Source organism: Phacochoerus africanus, chromosome 13, assembly GCF_016906955.1.
Source record: "Phacochoerus africanus isolate WHEZ1 chromosome 13, ROS_Pafr_v1, whole genome shotgun sequence".
In the NCBI taxonomy this organism is placed as follows: Eukaryota; Metazoa; Chordata; class Mammalia; order Artiodactyla; family Suidae; genus Phacochoerus; species Phacochoerus africanus.
Window position 1 is genome coordinate 20765563 of NC_062556.1, and position 15780 is coordinate 20781342.

The 15780-nt window shown below is 45.5% G+C and overlaps 1 protein-coding gene across 4 annotated transcripts in view; it reads right to left on the reverse strand.

Annotated features, from left to right (window-relative positions):
* Window positions 1-15780, reverse strand: part of LRCH1 (leucine rich repeats and calponin homology domain containing 1) — a 217135-nt gene that overhangs the window by 180100 nt on the left and 21255 nt on the right. Inside the window, exon 2 of one of the 4 annotated variants that reach the window (XM_047756123.1) lies at window positions 7095-7330. The exons of the other annotated variants lie outside the window; for them this stretch is intronic. Coding sequence (XP_047612079.1) covers window positions 7095-7167 — 73 coding nt within the window. The 5' untranslated portion in view covers window positions 7168-7330. The remainder of the gene's footprint in view (window positions 1-7094; window positions 7331-15780) is intronic. 4 annotated transcript variants of the gene reach the window in all.

The window sequence follows — 15780 nt, forward strand, 5'->3', positions numbered from 1 at the left end:
TCCTCCCCAACCCCAAAAAAGAGTAAAATAAAAAATCACCTCCACACTCTATGCCTAACTTCTGGTTTGTAGGAAATACAGGGGCAGGAGAAAACTGAATGGCTCCAAGGGAAACAATCTACCAGACACATCCCCAGGGTGGAAGAGTCTCCAAGGCAAGCAGCCGGGTCTCTTTAAAAAGTCACTGTCATAGAAAAAAAGGTCAGAGAGCTGTTCCAGATTCTAAAACAAAAGAGCCCTTATGGCCGTACCATTGCAATGCATGAACCGTGACTGAATCTTAGTGCAGGGAAAAGACAATCACAAAAGACATTTTGGAGAAACAGGGAGATGTGAATACAGACTGGTGATCAGGGATCATGAGGAAAGGCTTAGTACCTTTCGTATTTTGACATGTTACTGTGGTTAGGTAGGACAATGTCTTTATTTTTGAGACAGATGGTTAACCAAGTTGGGGGCAAGCATCATGAGGTTTGCCTGCCCCAATGTGACAACATAAGATTGTTCAGGAAAAAAATATACATATACATACCCCCCCCCAGATAAAGCATATGCAGCATCACGTCAACAGTTAAGGAATCGAGGCAGTAAATACCAACATGGAAGTTTGCTGTACTATTCCTTCAATTTCTCTCTGTTGGAATTTTTTATAATAAAAAGCTGTGCAGGGCGGAGGTGGCAATGCTGCTGAGAGTTGAAACACGGGAACAGCAAGTAAGTACACCTCTAAGGAAACTCAAAAGAGTGAACAAGGAAAGGTACGTATTATTTATCATGTAACTAGCAGAGACATTTAATCAGACTAATAGGTAACTTATTTATGTCTGAACGTTGTTACCACTTTCACTACCTTAAGATTTGCAGGAGTTATCTGCTCTAATCTGTTCTGGGTTTGCTATGTAAATAAAACCCACTTCACCATAGCAAAACTGTATGGTTCTGGTTTTCAGGCTTTCGTGAACAGCATGTTGTAAACTGTAAATTACTCCAAGATCAGCCAGTCAGGAAAAATCAAAGAGCTCAGCATTTATAATTCTGTCTGAGATACATGACTGGATTTACCCATGAGGGAGCAATACAGCCTCAAGTTTGCACATTCCTTTAATTTCCTCATATCAAATTATATCTAAATATCCCCAGAGCACTCATAATCATAGCCCCACCATTTATTAACTTAGTCATACCAAAAATTAAATAGAAATGCTAAGACTAATTTCAGCAACCGAGATGCAGAAGAGAAATTATTAATTTCATACATTGTGCATAATAATGGAAGTGATTTACGTATTTTTACCTTCTTTCATAGCTCTCTGACCTGCGCTAAGATTCTAATTTCAAGTCTGTACTATCACAGATTTGTTCACAATACGGGAGATATGTTTCAACTTTTCACCAATAAAACCAATGGCATTTAATGAAATTTACCAAAAGTCTGCTATAAAACAATAACAATGTCCTCCTCTAAAATTTGTCTCTAATTCCTAACTAATCAAAGAAAGCATTTACTAAGAAGAAGCCCATTCATAAATCAGGGACAACCTAAAATTTAGCTTGAGTCAAACACTTCCTCTCAGGAATCTATAATTATGTTCCAGCACCCTATTTTCTTCTGATTCTTCTTCTAAAATGTCTTTTGGGGAGCTCCTGTCGTGGTTCAGCCGAAACGAACTAGTATCGATCTGACTAGTATCAATGAGGATGCAAGTTCGATCCCTGGCCTCGCTCAGTGGGTTAAGGATCCAGCGTTGCCATGAACTGTGGTGTAGGTTGAAGATGGGGCTCGGATCCCACACTGCTGCGTCTGTGGTGTAGGCTAGTCTGGGAACCTCCATATGCCAAGGGTGCGGCCCTAAAAAAGACCAAAAAAAAGTCTTTCACTTATGACAAGGTTATCAGAAGTGTCCTGAAAAGCTGTCTATCCCGCCTTATTTCATCAATGTCAAAAAAAATCAGTTGTCAAGCTTCAACATGTTTTCACTTAATCAGCATTACAATCACAGGCAGTGCGACCTATGAGGCCCTTTTGGTGGCTCAGGGCATATTTGAGGATAGTGTTTCCTTTTGAAGAATTGCCATTCCAGGGACTAAAGAAAGTGTGGCCCATGAATGGAGCCAAGGACCAAGATGGCGCTCCAGACCACGCTTCCACTCTTCCCTAGAATTGGGGCCAGTGGAGACAGGAAGCTTTACCTTCAGCAAAATCGGCTTTGCTGTTGTCAGAACATTTACAACTCCAGCAATCCGGATGGTTAGAGAAAGGTCTAGACCTATAACCCTCGTCCAGTATCTGTCATGAGCTGTCTGATCCTCAGCAAACCACACAATAACTAGGGTCTGAGCTAGAAGCCACGACTACGGTTATTTCACAGCCAACTTCTCATTTTCCTAATAAAGAAACCGAGATCCGGAGTTCCCGTCGTGGCGCAGTGGTTAACGAATCCGACTAGGAACCATGAGGTTGCGGGTTTGGTCCCTGCCCTTGCTCAGTGGGTTAACGATCCGGCGTTGCCGTGAGCTGTGGTGTAGGTTGCAGACACGGCTCGGATCCCTCGTTGCTGTGGCTCTGGTGTAGGCCGGTGGCTGCAGCTCCGATTCGACCCCTAGCCTGGGAACCTCCATATGCCGCGGGAGCGGCCCAAGAAATAGCAGCAACAACAACAACAACAAAAGACAAAAAAAAAAAAAAAGAAAAAAAAAAGAAACCGAGATCCAATGAGAGTCATGGTCCCTCTGTGGAAGCGGAGACAAGCCACATCTATACACTGCGTCTAACGGTCCTTTCAGCTTGGGGAGAGCCAAGGGTAGGAAAAGCTGCTCTAGACAGCAAAGGGTGACAAGACCCCAGCCCCACCCCCAAGACTTACTGCACAACTGTCACAGACTTCCTTAGCCTAGGGAGGGAGTCCATCAAAGTTGGCCAAATGAAACAACAAATGAAGGAAGTTCTCTTCCGCCTCTGCCGGGGCTGTCCTGGACCGCCAAGCACATGTGTCAGCAGCCTTGGACCCCATGTGTGACCTTTCCGAAGATCTTCAAGGGCAACAATTACCATGTGGAGTTGGCCAAAAGTGCCGTTTCTGTGGCCACACCCACTGATCTTTCTCCCCGCCTGTCATTCTCTCTTCCCCTCTCTTTATTTTTTACGACCATTGACTTTGTATCTCCTCCAAGTCAAGCTATTTCTAGATGTTAGATTGGCAATACATGTTATCCTGGTGAGAAGAATGCATCGTGCTTTGAAGGTTTCAAACCTCAAAATGAAAAGTGAAAATAAACTTGAAAGTGCAGGAATTCCTGCTGCGGCTTAGTGGATAAGGATTCCGTGTGGCCACAGCTATGGTCTAGGTGGCAGCTGCAGCTCAGATACGATTCCTGGTTTGGGAACTTTCATATGCCTCGAGCATGGTCGAGAAGAAAAAAAAAAAAGTGCAATTTTCCCCCCAGGACTGGAAAGAGTCCTGCCTGAGATCGGAGAGCCCACAAAGTCAAGAAAATTCTAAAAATGGACACCTGCGAAGCACAACCAAACGCGAATATATGGTTTAGATTGAAAAGGCGGAAAAATACATTTACAAAGACTTAAACCACAGTCTTCACGGTTTGTTCCTTCAGCTGGAAAGGATTTTTTTAGTACTGCAATTACATTTATCATTCTTGGAAGGGCATAAATGACAATGTTTACTCTTATCCGCAGTAAATCCAGTTACAATGAAAAAGAGACAGAGAGCTGTAACCTAAAGAGTGAAAATTACTGAAATAAACAAGACACATGAAGGTAAAGTATATGCAGACACACTCATTTCTGGTCACATTCATATCTACAAAACGGCTGCAAGGTACAGAAATACTAAATGTTTTCTTACGAGTAGCAGAAATACAAGTGCCAGCAGCTCTTAAGACATCATACTTAACAAGGAGATCCCAAATGTTTTGAAATATACATCAGGAACTCCACCAAGTTGTTCCTACTCATTTCCAAAACTTTACTAATCATGAGAGAAAAAGACATCTGTTCATTTTAAAAGCTGGAAACGTTTCCAGGTATCTATGAAAAACGCAGTTCTCTTAAAGAACTACTTCTTCTCAATGTCACTATTACCCTATAAATTTCCCTTTCCATGTCACTCGTGAAGCAAACTGCGAATTCTCTGCGCTTTCATTGCGGAGTTGTATGGAAGCAGTTTGAGGAAGGACCTTTTAGAGCAGGCTGAAATATATTTCTCCATCAGTTCCCAAATGACGCACAAATTCCTTCCATATTTTACAGACAGCCTCATCTCAGAAAGATCCTTTTTTTTTTTAATGACAACTGGTGCTTTGTAAAACATTATTAAATAGGTACCATGTGCGTTTTGTCTCTAAAATTGTCAGCTGGAGTTCCCGTCGTGGCGCAGTGGTTAACGAATCTGACTAGGAACCATGAGGTTGCGGGTTCGGTCCCTGCCCTTGCTCAGTGGGTTAACGATCCGGCGTTGCCGTGAGCTGTGATGTAGGTCGCAGACGTGGCTCAGATCCTTCGTTGCTGTGGCTCTGGTGTAGGCTGGTGGCTACAGCTCTGATTCAACCCCTAGCCTGGGAACCTCCATATGCCGTGGGAGCGGCCCAAGAAATGGCAAAAAGACAAAAAAAATAAAAAACAAAATAAATAAAACAAAATTGTCACCAGACTGAAATGCCATGTTAAAATTAAGAAATAAAAAGCTCAAGTTCAAGAGCCCTTAAGAAGAAATTAAATGGACAAAATCTTAAAGAACAAAAGCATATGGGGGCATAGCAAAAAGCCTACTGAGGAGTTCCCACTGTGGCTCAGTGGGTTAAGAACCTGACAAAGCAGTTCCTGTCATGGCTCAGCAGAAACAAATCTGACTAGTATCCATGAGGACACAGGTTCTATCCCTGGCCTCGCTCAGTGGGTTAAGGATCCAGTGTTGGTGCAGCTGCAGCTCTGATTCGACCCCTATCCCAGGAACACCCATAGGCCAAAGGTGTGGCCCTAAAAATAAAAATTAAAAAAATTAGAAATAAAATTTAAAAAAAATTAAAAGCCTAAGAAGAAAACAGGGGACACAGGGACCATCAGAGGCCCCAGGGATCATCAGAGGCCCCAGGGTGGCAGAGGGGGCTTTGAAGCATGGCGGGGAAGAAAGGAGTGAGAATATCTCTCTTATATTAGCAACTAAAGCTACGAATCCCAGGCCAGGCAGAAACTCTGCTTGCCATTGGATTCCAAAACACAGTGAACGTTGGTGTCTTGAATGCTGCTTTTCAATTTTTTTTGTCTTTTTTTTTTTGTCTTTTTGCCATTTCTTGGGCCACTTCCGTGGCATATGGAGCTTCCCAGGCTAGGGGCCGAATCGGAGCTATAGCCACCAGCCACAGGCACAGCAACACCAGATCCAAGCCACGTCTGCAACCTACACCACAGCTCACGGCAACGCCAGATCCTTAACCCACTGAGTGAGGCCAGGGATCGAACCTGCGTCCTCATGGACATTAGTCAGATTTGCTTCCTCTGAGCCATGAAAGGAACTCCCATGGGCAGGAAGATCTTAAATCAAAGGTGGAAAAAATGGGATTAACACAGCACCATGTTATACCAAAGGATGAGGCTATGTGTGTAAAGAATTTTAGGTTCCCTGGAAGAAAGCCACTCCGTAACTAAAATGAAAATGCCACCAGTGATGAATGGAATGAACTAGAATTGATGTGTCTTAATTACCCTTGGTCTTTGAGTACAAGTCCCTGTTGCCTAGAATTTCAGAATCATACACACTTCAGAAAAAGTTATAGAAAGATTCATTTTAACTAACAAATGGAATGCTTTTCCAGGCTTCTGTTGTCTTTCTGATGGTTAAAATAAATTTGTAATAGAAGGTGGGTTCCCCTGAGATACTGGACAACAGTTACCATAGTTTCTGTATTTCCTTCTTCTTTTCTAGGCTAAACATCTGGTTTCTGCAACCATTCTTTGAAGAATAAGGTTTTGATTTATTTCAGTCTTTTAGTTGCTCTATTCATAAAAACCACTGTACTGGTCTCTGTGTATCACTCTCTTGTTTACTATATTAAAAAGCTATAAAATGACATGAATAGAAACATAGTAATACCCATTCCCATTCATTAAATGTTGACTGTCAGGCACTTTAGGTGGAGGATCTCACTTAAATCACTCAGCATACTCTGGCATCCCCAACTGGGCCCCCAGAGATTAAGGAACTTGCCCAAAGCTGCAAAGCCAGCAAGTGGCCAGGCCAGGATCTGCAGAAAATAAGGAAACTTCAGAGTCTTCAACCGCTACACACACCATCTCTAAAAAATAGCTAGAGCAGTTTCCGTTGTGGCGCAGTGGAAACGAATCCAACTAGGAACCATGAGGTTGCACTCCCTGGCCTCGCTCAGTGGGTTAAGGATCTGGCATTGCTGTGGCTGTGGTGTAGGTCGGCAGCTGTAGCTCCGATTAGACCCCTAGCCTCAGAATCTCCATATGCAAAAGGCTCGGCCCTAAAAAACCAAAAAAAAAAAAAAACCTAGAAAAAAGTCTTCCAGATGAAAGAAAAACACGTTATATGAAAAACAAGTTACCTGACTTCATGGAGTTTAAAATCAATGTGACTAAAAAAATTTTTTTAAAAACAAACAAAAAAACCTTATTGGAAATGTGAACCAAAATATGAATCAATAATTAAGGTCAAGGAGTTCCTGTTGTGGCTCAGAGGGTTATGAACTCGACTAGTATCCATGAGGATGTGGGTTCGATCCCGGGCCTTGCTCAGTGGTTTAGGGATCTGGCATTGCCATGAGCTGTGGTGCAGGTCGCAGACGCGCCCGGAGCCTGTGTTGCTGTGGCTGTGGTGTAAGCCGGCAGCTACAGCTTCGATTCGTCCCCTAGCCTGGGAACCCCCATATGCCACAGGTGCAGCCCTTAAAAGCAAATAATAATAATAATAATAATTAGTCAAACGTTTGTAGTAATCTGGTTGGATCAAATCACATGTATTCTATTAAACAGAAAAGAAACCTGGAGGATTTATTCCACTCAATTGCCTAGAACCTAAGAGCTAGACCTCCTGCCCGGACTGAGTCCTGACACTCACCAACACACCCAGACATCTGCAGGCACCTTCTGGAGCCAAATTCTCCTGCGGTGTCTTCTGAGTTCAAGAGCATCAGACTAGAAGTTAGACAAAACCACACCACCGTTCTCCCAACCAAGACCGCCAGAGCACGACAGAGGCCACGGGCTTAATTTGGCAAGGAAAATGTCTTGGTCCAGCGAATCGCATTCTTTTTAACTTGGCCAGCATGCTCGCTGGCTATATTTCTAGAGCACCTAGAAAAGAACAGAACATTCGTGCTTTCAACATGGTTGACTGAAGATGGACACGAGGGTACAGCAAATTTCACCGAGACCTTTAAGGGAAACCAGACCTGACCTGTCTTCGTAGCTATCAAATTAAGCACTTGGTGTGAGAATTGATAACTTTTAAAAGATAAAAAGGTTTTCAGTTTTATGACATTCAGATCAATCCTTGAGATGGCAGGAGACAGACCTTGGATGGTCTCTGGCTTGGGTCAGAGGGGAGTTCTTAGGAAATACATTTTTGAGAAATGGGTCATGCTCCTGGTTCCACCCTTGGCTGGACAGAACAAAGAGAACTGCTATTTGTTTTCTTTCTGAGAAAGCAGGTCTTTGTGATCTTTGGAAGAGGTGAGAGCAGGAGCTTTTATTCTGAGCCCCATAACCGCTGGCAGTGCCTAGTAATACAGCTGAATTCCATCCAACTGCAGCAGGCTCATCCCCTTACTCCAAAGGAACTCAAAGCAACCAGAGTGTCGTCCCATATTGGTCTCAGCCACCAGAAGGACGAAATGCAAAAAAAAAAAAAAAAGACAAGAGTGGTGGTGGTTTTCCCATGGGTGCAAACACCTGGCAATAAGGGTCCTCTGTATTGCAAAATGCACTCTGATTTTTAAAACTGTCAGGGTCCCATGGAATAAGCAGCTTCGAGCTCTACCCTTCCATTTCTGCAAAGAATTTTAAAAGTTCTTTCGGAGTACATAAAGGGATGGCAACCGATTGATTACGGAGAGAAGGAAAAATAGAAAGAACAAGAGTATATGGGCTTGGCGTTCCCACTATGGCGTGACTATATATCATCAGGAGCCCTGGGATCCACGCTGGATCCCCGGCCCCGCACAGTGGGTTAAGGGTCCAGCATTGCCGCAGCTGCGCTGTAGGCTGCACCGGCAGCTCAGATCTGATCCCTGGCCTGGGAACTCCGTGCTCCATGAAAAGCAGCACGTGGGCTTCAACAGCTGGAATATTAATGCAGGGGTGGGAGCAGGGCTGGGGGGGGACTCACTGAAAGCTCCCAGCCCACCTTCGAGTTGTGATTTTTCGCTCCCCCCTCTGTTCGGTCCAATATGACGGTTAAGGGCATAAACTAAGAGTCCAACTGCTGAGGTTTAATCCCTGAAAACGGCTACTTGGCAACTGAAAAATCACTTCCCTTCATGCTGCAGGTCCCTCATATCTCACACGAGGGTGATAATGATGAAATAAAGGCACCTTGAGTGTTTAGAACCACGCCTCGCACGCGTGGGAAGCTGGCGAGTCTCACCTCCTGTCCTCTCTCAGTCCCCTCCTCCCAATCCTTCCTGCCCCGTCTCCTCTCCTCCAGCCCCCAGCTCCCTGCTGCGGCTCCTGTTAAAGTGGCTTTGTCTTCACTTCTTCCCACTCTTTCTTCAGATGCCTCAAAGGCACAGTCAACACGATATTCCTTGCAGCCCACAAAGCTTTGGGTGGCGGGGGTGGGAGGCGGCCCCGGGAGTGAGAGACAGGAAACAAAGGCTCTCCAGCTGTTTGGGGGTCACTGAGGCAATGAAAGAATGAGGAGACCAACAAACGATGCAAACACAATCCCACCTGCTAGATTCCAAAGGTCGACAGGGAGTGGACTCGTGAACCCACTTTCTGGTACAACAGTGCTGCGGGGCTGTTTTCCCTTATTTGATTAAGCCAAGTGAGGCTACTGGTGATGCATCTCTTAACACAAGGACAAGTTCCAGCTACACACTGCGATACCAAAGTGGCATGAAAGTACTACTGCTGCTAAGAATAACAGTAATACCACTAGAAGCCTAGAGTCAGCCCTTGTACATAAATTCCATTTCCTAGAGCTTCATTAGAACTGACCCAGCACTGAAAATTATACAATTTTTGTCTTTTTTTTTTTTTTTTTTAAGGGCTGCATCTGTAGCATATGGAGGTTCCCAGGTTAAGGGTCGAATCGGAGCTGCAGCTGCCAGCCTAAGCCACAGCCATTGCAACTGGAACAGAGCCACGTCTGTGACCTACACCACAGCTCACGGCAACACCGGATCCTTAACCCACTGAGCAAGGGCAGGGATCAAACCTTCATCTTCATGAATCTTAGTCGGGTTTGTTACTGCTGAGCCATGCCAGGAACTCCCTAGGATTTTTTTTTTAACCAATTCCCCTTGTGTTCTGCTCCTCTTTGGTGAAAAGAACTTTGTTCCAAAAGCTCTGTCGCTTCTGTTATCACAGCAACATATTTAAGCTTTTCCAACTGGGTGTGCTGCATACAGGTGACAGTAGGTTTTGCCACCCTATCAGCACTAATTAATCCACATTATAGGATCAATAATAGCAAAAGCGGAAGGGACTTGCCTTCTGGTCTCACAAGTACGTCTCACAACCTCTGCTTCAAAATGTGAATTAACATGTGATTTAGCAATCTTACAGATTTGTATCAGATCAAAAAGTCCCCAATTTCAGTGTTAGTGTTTCTGTTCCCCCCTGGAACAGAAAGCAGCGGGCACTAACTCTAATCACTGGCATTACAAGATAACACAGGTTCCTTTTTTCTTAGCAGGTTTGCTATTGTTGTTGCAACTGCAGGGTAGGATGTAACTTACAAATTACCGTTTGGGTTATTTCATATCCTCAATCTAAAGACACAGGATTCCCAGAAGGCAGTAATAAGAGAAAGGCCCTATAAGACAGAGGAAAAAAGGGGAGTTCCTGTTGTGACTCAGTGGTAAGTAACGCAACAGTATCCATGAGGTTGCGGGTTTGATCTCTGGCCTCGCTGAGGGGGTTAAGAATCCAGCGTTGCCGTGAGCTGTGGTGTAGGTCGCAGACACGGCTTGGATCCCACATTGCTGTGGTTGTGGCGTACATAGGTCGGCAGCTGAGGCTCCAATTTGACCCCCAGCCTAGAAACTTCCATAGGCCGAAGGTGTGGCCCTAAAAAGCAAAAGAAAAAAAAAAAGAAAAAGAAAACAAAGAGTAATGGAACTGTGGCTCTTTTTATTATTTTAGAATTTTAGATACAGTCTATGGTCAACTTACAATGTGATGACAAGTGACATTAGTTTTAAAATTCCTGCACTGAAAATAGTTCTATAAAGCTTTTCCAGACCTAGCAGACAATCAGATAACAACGTCTGAGTTACATGGGACTAAATTTTTGAAAAATCGGAGGTAGTGGCGGTGGGGGGGAGGGGGCGCTGAGAGAGGAACAAATGCTATAAAAAGACCTTGAGCGAACAAATGTTCGTGCCAAAACACGCCAGGAGCTGCCCCAGCCCATCCCACTTGCGAGAGAGGCCTCGCTCCTTCTTGAAGCCGCTTTTGTCCTGTTTTGCCGAGATATAGACTGGGAGTCCCTTCAAATTACCCTGAAGCCCCAACAAGATTAAGTGTCACAATGCTGATCGTCCTGAGATCATGCACCTCAAGCTCCCTCGTTTTAAGTCGCCAGAGGGTGAACATCTGGACAGCTGTTTCTGAAACCAGGTTTTTTTAAACCGGCGATTATTCCCTTGTTCACATTGCTTAAGTACGTAAGGGACAAAGAAGCAGGCAGCTGCCTTTGCATGAGTCGACGGAAAAATTAACCCTGAAACGTATGAAGGCGATAAAAAGGTAATTTAGGGGAGTTCCCGTCCTGGCGCAGCGGAAACGAATCCAACTAGGAACCATGAGGTTACGGGTTCGATCTCTGGCCTCGCTCAGCGGGTTAAGGATCCAGCGTTGCCGTGAGCTGTGATGCAGGTCGCAGATGCAGCTCAGATCTGGCGTTGCTGTGGCTGCAGTGCAGACCAGCAGCTGTAGCTCTGATTGAACCCCTAGCCTGGGAACCTCCATAGGCTGTGGGTGTGGCCCTAGAAAAAGACAAAAAGCAAAGAAAAGGTAACTTAGGGAAGAAAATAAGATGATTTGCTTCGTTGTGTTCACAGAGGTGTTGCTATCTCTTTATCGTTTACATCATCAGAGTAAAAAGTCCCAGAAAAGAAGCTGACTCTACTCTCTATTGAACTCGGCCAAAAAAGGATCAATTTAAGGAAAAAATAATACTCTCTTTCCCGCCAGCTAAAAGTGGGCATATGTGGAAAAACCATTACCCAGAAAGGAAAAATAACCGTGGGCAAAAACACACAAGGAGGAGCTCCCGCTATGGCACAACAGGATTGGCGGCATCACGACAGCATCAGAGCGCAGGTTCAATCCCCAGCCCGGCGCAGTGGATTAAAGGATCTGGCATTGCAGCAGCTGTAGCATAGGTCACAAATGCAGCTTGGATCTAATTCCTGACCTAGGAACTCCAGATGTCACGGGGGAGCCAAAAAAGATAAAACAAACAAAAAAAACCCAAGACATAGGGCATATCAATCCATTTGAGATCAACAGCTTGTTCCATGGAGTTCTAAGAAGCCACATGGATAGACAGGCCACTGTGCATGGTGATTATTATTTCTCTGATAAGTTAAAGAACGGAACATTGATGCTGGCTGGCAGTCAGAGCTACAGTTAAACTGTGTTCTGCAGGTTCCCATCAGGTGGCACGCAGGCTGCAAACTCTGCCCATAATTAGATGCTGCTGGTGAGCATATGACGACTCTCCTGCTCGGCTGAGTCCACCAGACCAAGCTTTCAAAAGAACAGTCCTTGGGAATATTCTGTGGTTATTCCAAGACCTAGTCGCAAATTCTTGAAAATGCAATCCGTTGCCTGCACAAGGCAAGTCTTTCACCTTTCACACCACGGGGCAAACTGTCTCAACTTTCACCAGCATTAGGGTTTTTTTTCCTGCAGAGTTGAGAGGCTGCAGTGTGGCTCCATCAGTTAAAATCAATAAGAGCAAGAGAATGCCCACCCCTCCCCCGCAAGGAGCTCCCCGAGAGAGTGTTTCCTTGTTCCTTTGAACAGGAGGACCAACCCCTGTGCTTCTAGCTCCCGGGATGTTAGCGTCTGACTGCACAATCCAGACGTTTCCTACCTCCGACCCAGCAGCTGCCAATTCGGCACTGGCTCGCAGGGACCTTCAGTTCTCAAAGGCGTCCAAGGGTCCGGTGTATCAATTTGGGAGGGAAAAAAGAAAACTAAAAAACAAGGTTAGGCTGTCTAGGCTACTCTAAAGAAGAATAACATGGTACTTCCGGCTGAAAGGCTGGTTCTTCCCATCCAGAAAAGCACTCAGAATGTATCCGATGGTTAATCAGATGACACAAAGACTCTTTTAACTGTTTGGACATTTCCAGGCTCCAGCTTCCCTATTTTCCTCCGAATTCTAATGAGATCCTCCAGCTGCTATTAATGTGTCATCTCCTAGCTTCTGCGAGGCACTAAAAGCAGCCGTGTTTACACAAGGTGGCACCCAGGCCTGGGAACTGTCAGGAAGCAGGGCTATTGTCTGCCTGCCCTGGAAGCTTCCAAGACTGGGCCGAGGGGTATTTATGTCATGGAGGCTTTTATACCATGTGGGCACCACACGGCACACATCCTTCTCTGCTCTTGCAAATTAAACACAGACAGCCATGGTTCAATTTGATTTTTTTTATAGCCAATCACAGCCAGGAGATTTGAAATGAAGGCTTCCTTTCCACGCCAAATGCACCCCCACTGCCTTATTCCAAGGGGATACAGCATGTGCATATGGTTAAAAGGGATGGAAGAGAGACTCACCCTGGGTTTTCATTTCAGCCAAAGGCAGAGACTCCATCTCTGGAAACTAAGAGCAGAGTGGAAAGGGGTTCCCTTAAGCGGATGCCTCCGTGCTTCCGAATCCACAGTGGCTGTGCCCCGGAGCAGACGTGGGAGGAGAGCCTCACGGCTCTTGGGCTCTGACCAACTATTAACCTCAGCAGCCTGGAGAGTGGGTAGAGCGCCGGGCACTGCCACCTGAAAGCAGCCCAAGACAGGATTTCCTTCTTTTCCTTTTCCTTCCTTCCTTTCTTGCTGCTTCCTCTCTTCTGCTTATGCTTTTTTTTTTTTTTTTGGTCTTTTTAGGGCTGCGCTCACGGCATATGGCGGTTCCCAGGCCAGGGGTCCGATCGGAGCTGTAGCCTCCGGCCTACACCACAGCCACAGCAATGCGGGATCCGAGCTGCATCTGTGACCTACACCACAGTTCATGGCAACACCAGATCCTTAACCCACTGAGCGAGGCCAGGGATCGAACCCGAAACCTCATGGTTCCTAGTCGGATTCATTAACCACTGAGCCACGATGGGAACTCCATATGCTTTTACAGTTCCAGGAAGTAGCTCACACTAGTGATAAACTGCTTTTGCTACTGCACTTTGCCGTGAGGAACTCAGGACCTTCTCACTCATTTTACAATTAGCTGCTGGCTGTGATGCCACCTCTCAGCATTCATTCATTTCATTCATTTATCCTTTGAACATGACTGAGCAATCTGGTAGATAGAACTTTAAGATGCTCCCCAAGTTATCTGCCCCCACCACCACCTGCTGGGATATGTCTGCCCTGTACCAGTATCTCCGCTTGAATATGGGTGGGGTCCATGAATATGATAGATATTACCCCTAGGATGATGTTAATTCATAGAGCAAAGAGATTTTGCAAAAATAATTAAGGATCCCAACAGTTGACTTTGAGGTCATCAACCTGGAGGTGATGGGAGGGGTGGGCCTGATCTAATCAGGTAACATCTTTAAAAGAGGGACTTGGACCCTTCTACTAAATTAAAAAAAAAAAAAAAAAAAGCCACCATGAGTTCTATGAGTTCTACAACCACAAGGAACTGGAGTCTGCCAATAACCTCATGAACTTGGAAGAGGAGTTCCAGCCTCATATGAGGGCAGCCCCAGCCAACACCCTGATTACAGTCTTGTTGGACCCTGAGCAGAGAATCCAGCAAAGGATGCCCTTTCTCCTGACCCAGGGAAACTGTGGGATAATAAATACATGTTATTTTAAGCCACTATGTTTTTTGGTGGCAATTTCTCATGAAGCAATAGAAAGGTAACACAAACATCAACGTGGACCTGGCACTGTGCTGGGTGGACCTGGCAATGTCGGGACAAAGAAACAGAGAAAAGGACACAGCAAGGTGTGTGTGTGTGTGTGTGTGTCCACAAACGATAAAGGGTAAATACAGACTTCCGTGGGACGAGGGAGGGAGCCTCTAATTCTGGCTGGGGAAGGTTGAGAACATCTCAAGGCAAGCAGTCTGGTCCCCAACTTGTCAAAGCTTGAAAACTCAGAGCTCTAATCACCAACAGCCTTGGGACCGTGTTGCGAGAGGCGTCCTGGGTCTAGAAACGTGCAGAGAATCAGCAGAAAGAATGCAATTCTTTCTGTGGAGCTCGGCACCAACCAACAACTTCAGGTTATCAGAAGGGCACTGAAATTGTTCCACTAGGGAATTCGAACAAGTTTTTACACTGACAACCTGAACCCTTCAGGGAAAGGGAAAAAAATGTTCTCCTTTAGGGCCAACATAAAAGAAGCATTATTACTAAAACATGCTGCCTTGCAAGAGAAATCGCTAAAAGTGCCCGGCAGCTTCTCGTTTCTGCAGTTTAGGGAGAAGTTATATGAATACAAGGTCCAGGGCAAAGGTCTAATCCAGATGGCTGTGCCCTGGGGCTCCCACTTTTTTTTTTTTTTCCTTTTCTTTCTAGGGCTGCACCCGTGGCATATGGAAATTCCCAGGCTAGGGGTCGAATCGGAAGTGTAGCCGCCAGCCTACACCACAGTCACCGCAGTGCCAGATCCAAGCCGCATCTGCAACCTACACCCACCACAGCTCACAGCAACGCCAGATCCCTGACACACTGAGCAGGGCCAAGGATCGAACCCACATCCTCGTGGTTACCAGTTGGATTCGTTTCCCCTGCACCACCATGGGAACTCCGGGGCTCCCACTTTCTTGGCCATCACCAGCACGTGCTTCCGGAATGCTGACTAGTTCCAGTGTTGGAACTCGGGAAGTAAAGCCACTGCCAGAAATAGAAATGCATTCCCAAGGTAGATACTGGTTCCTTTTGAATGAGGTACCATTTTGCATCACCCCTGCCAGGGTTTTCTTCCCTCAGCTTCTGCTAATCACCTTCATTCCCTGTCTCCCCAACAGACCTTAGGATGTCACCAGAGGCCTGAGCTCAAGGGCTCGGCTAAGAAGTTCCTGCAGGCATTTCAACAAAAATTTAAACAGAGATAAGGAACATATCAACACCTAAACACAAATTTATCTCCATATAAACGGGGCGATGATTTCTGTACCTTTCCATCTAAAATACCGCCGATCATTCAATTCAGCCTAAATGGACGCCTGCGCACACAGCGATCTCCCACTGATTTCAAGGAACTGGGCAGGGTTCGAGAACCTCTGCTAATATTTAATCAACACCATCAGCTGAAAAACACCCCCCTGTGCTAAAGCTCTGAAAATCCCTTTCTGACCACGTTTACAAGTAGGACAGAGACCACTCTGTCCCCTTGTTCCC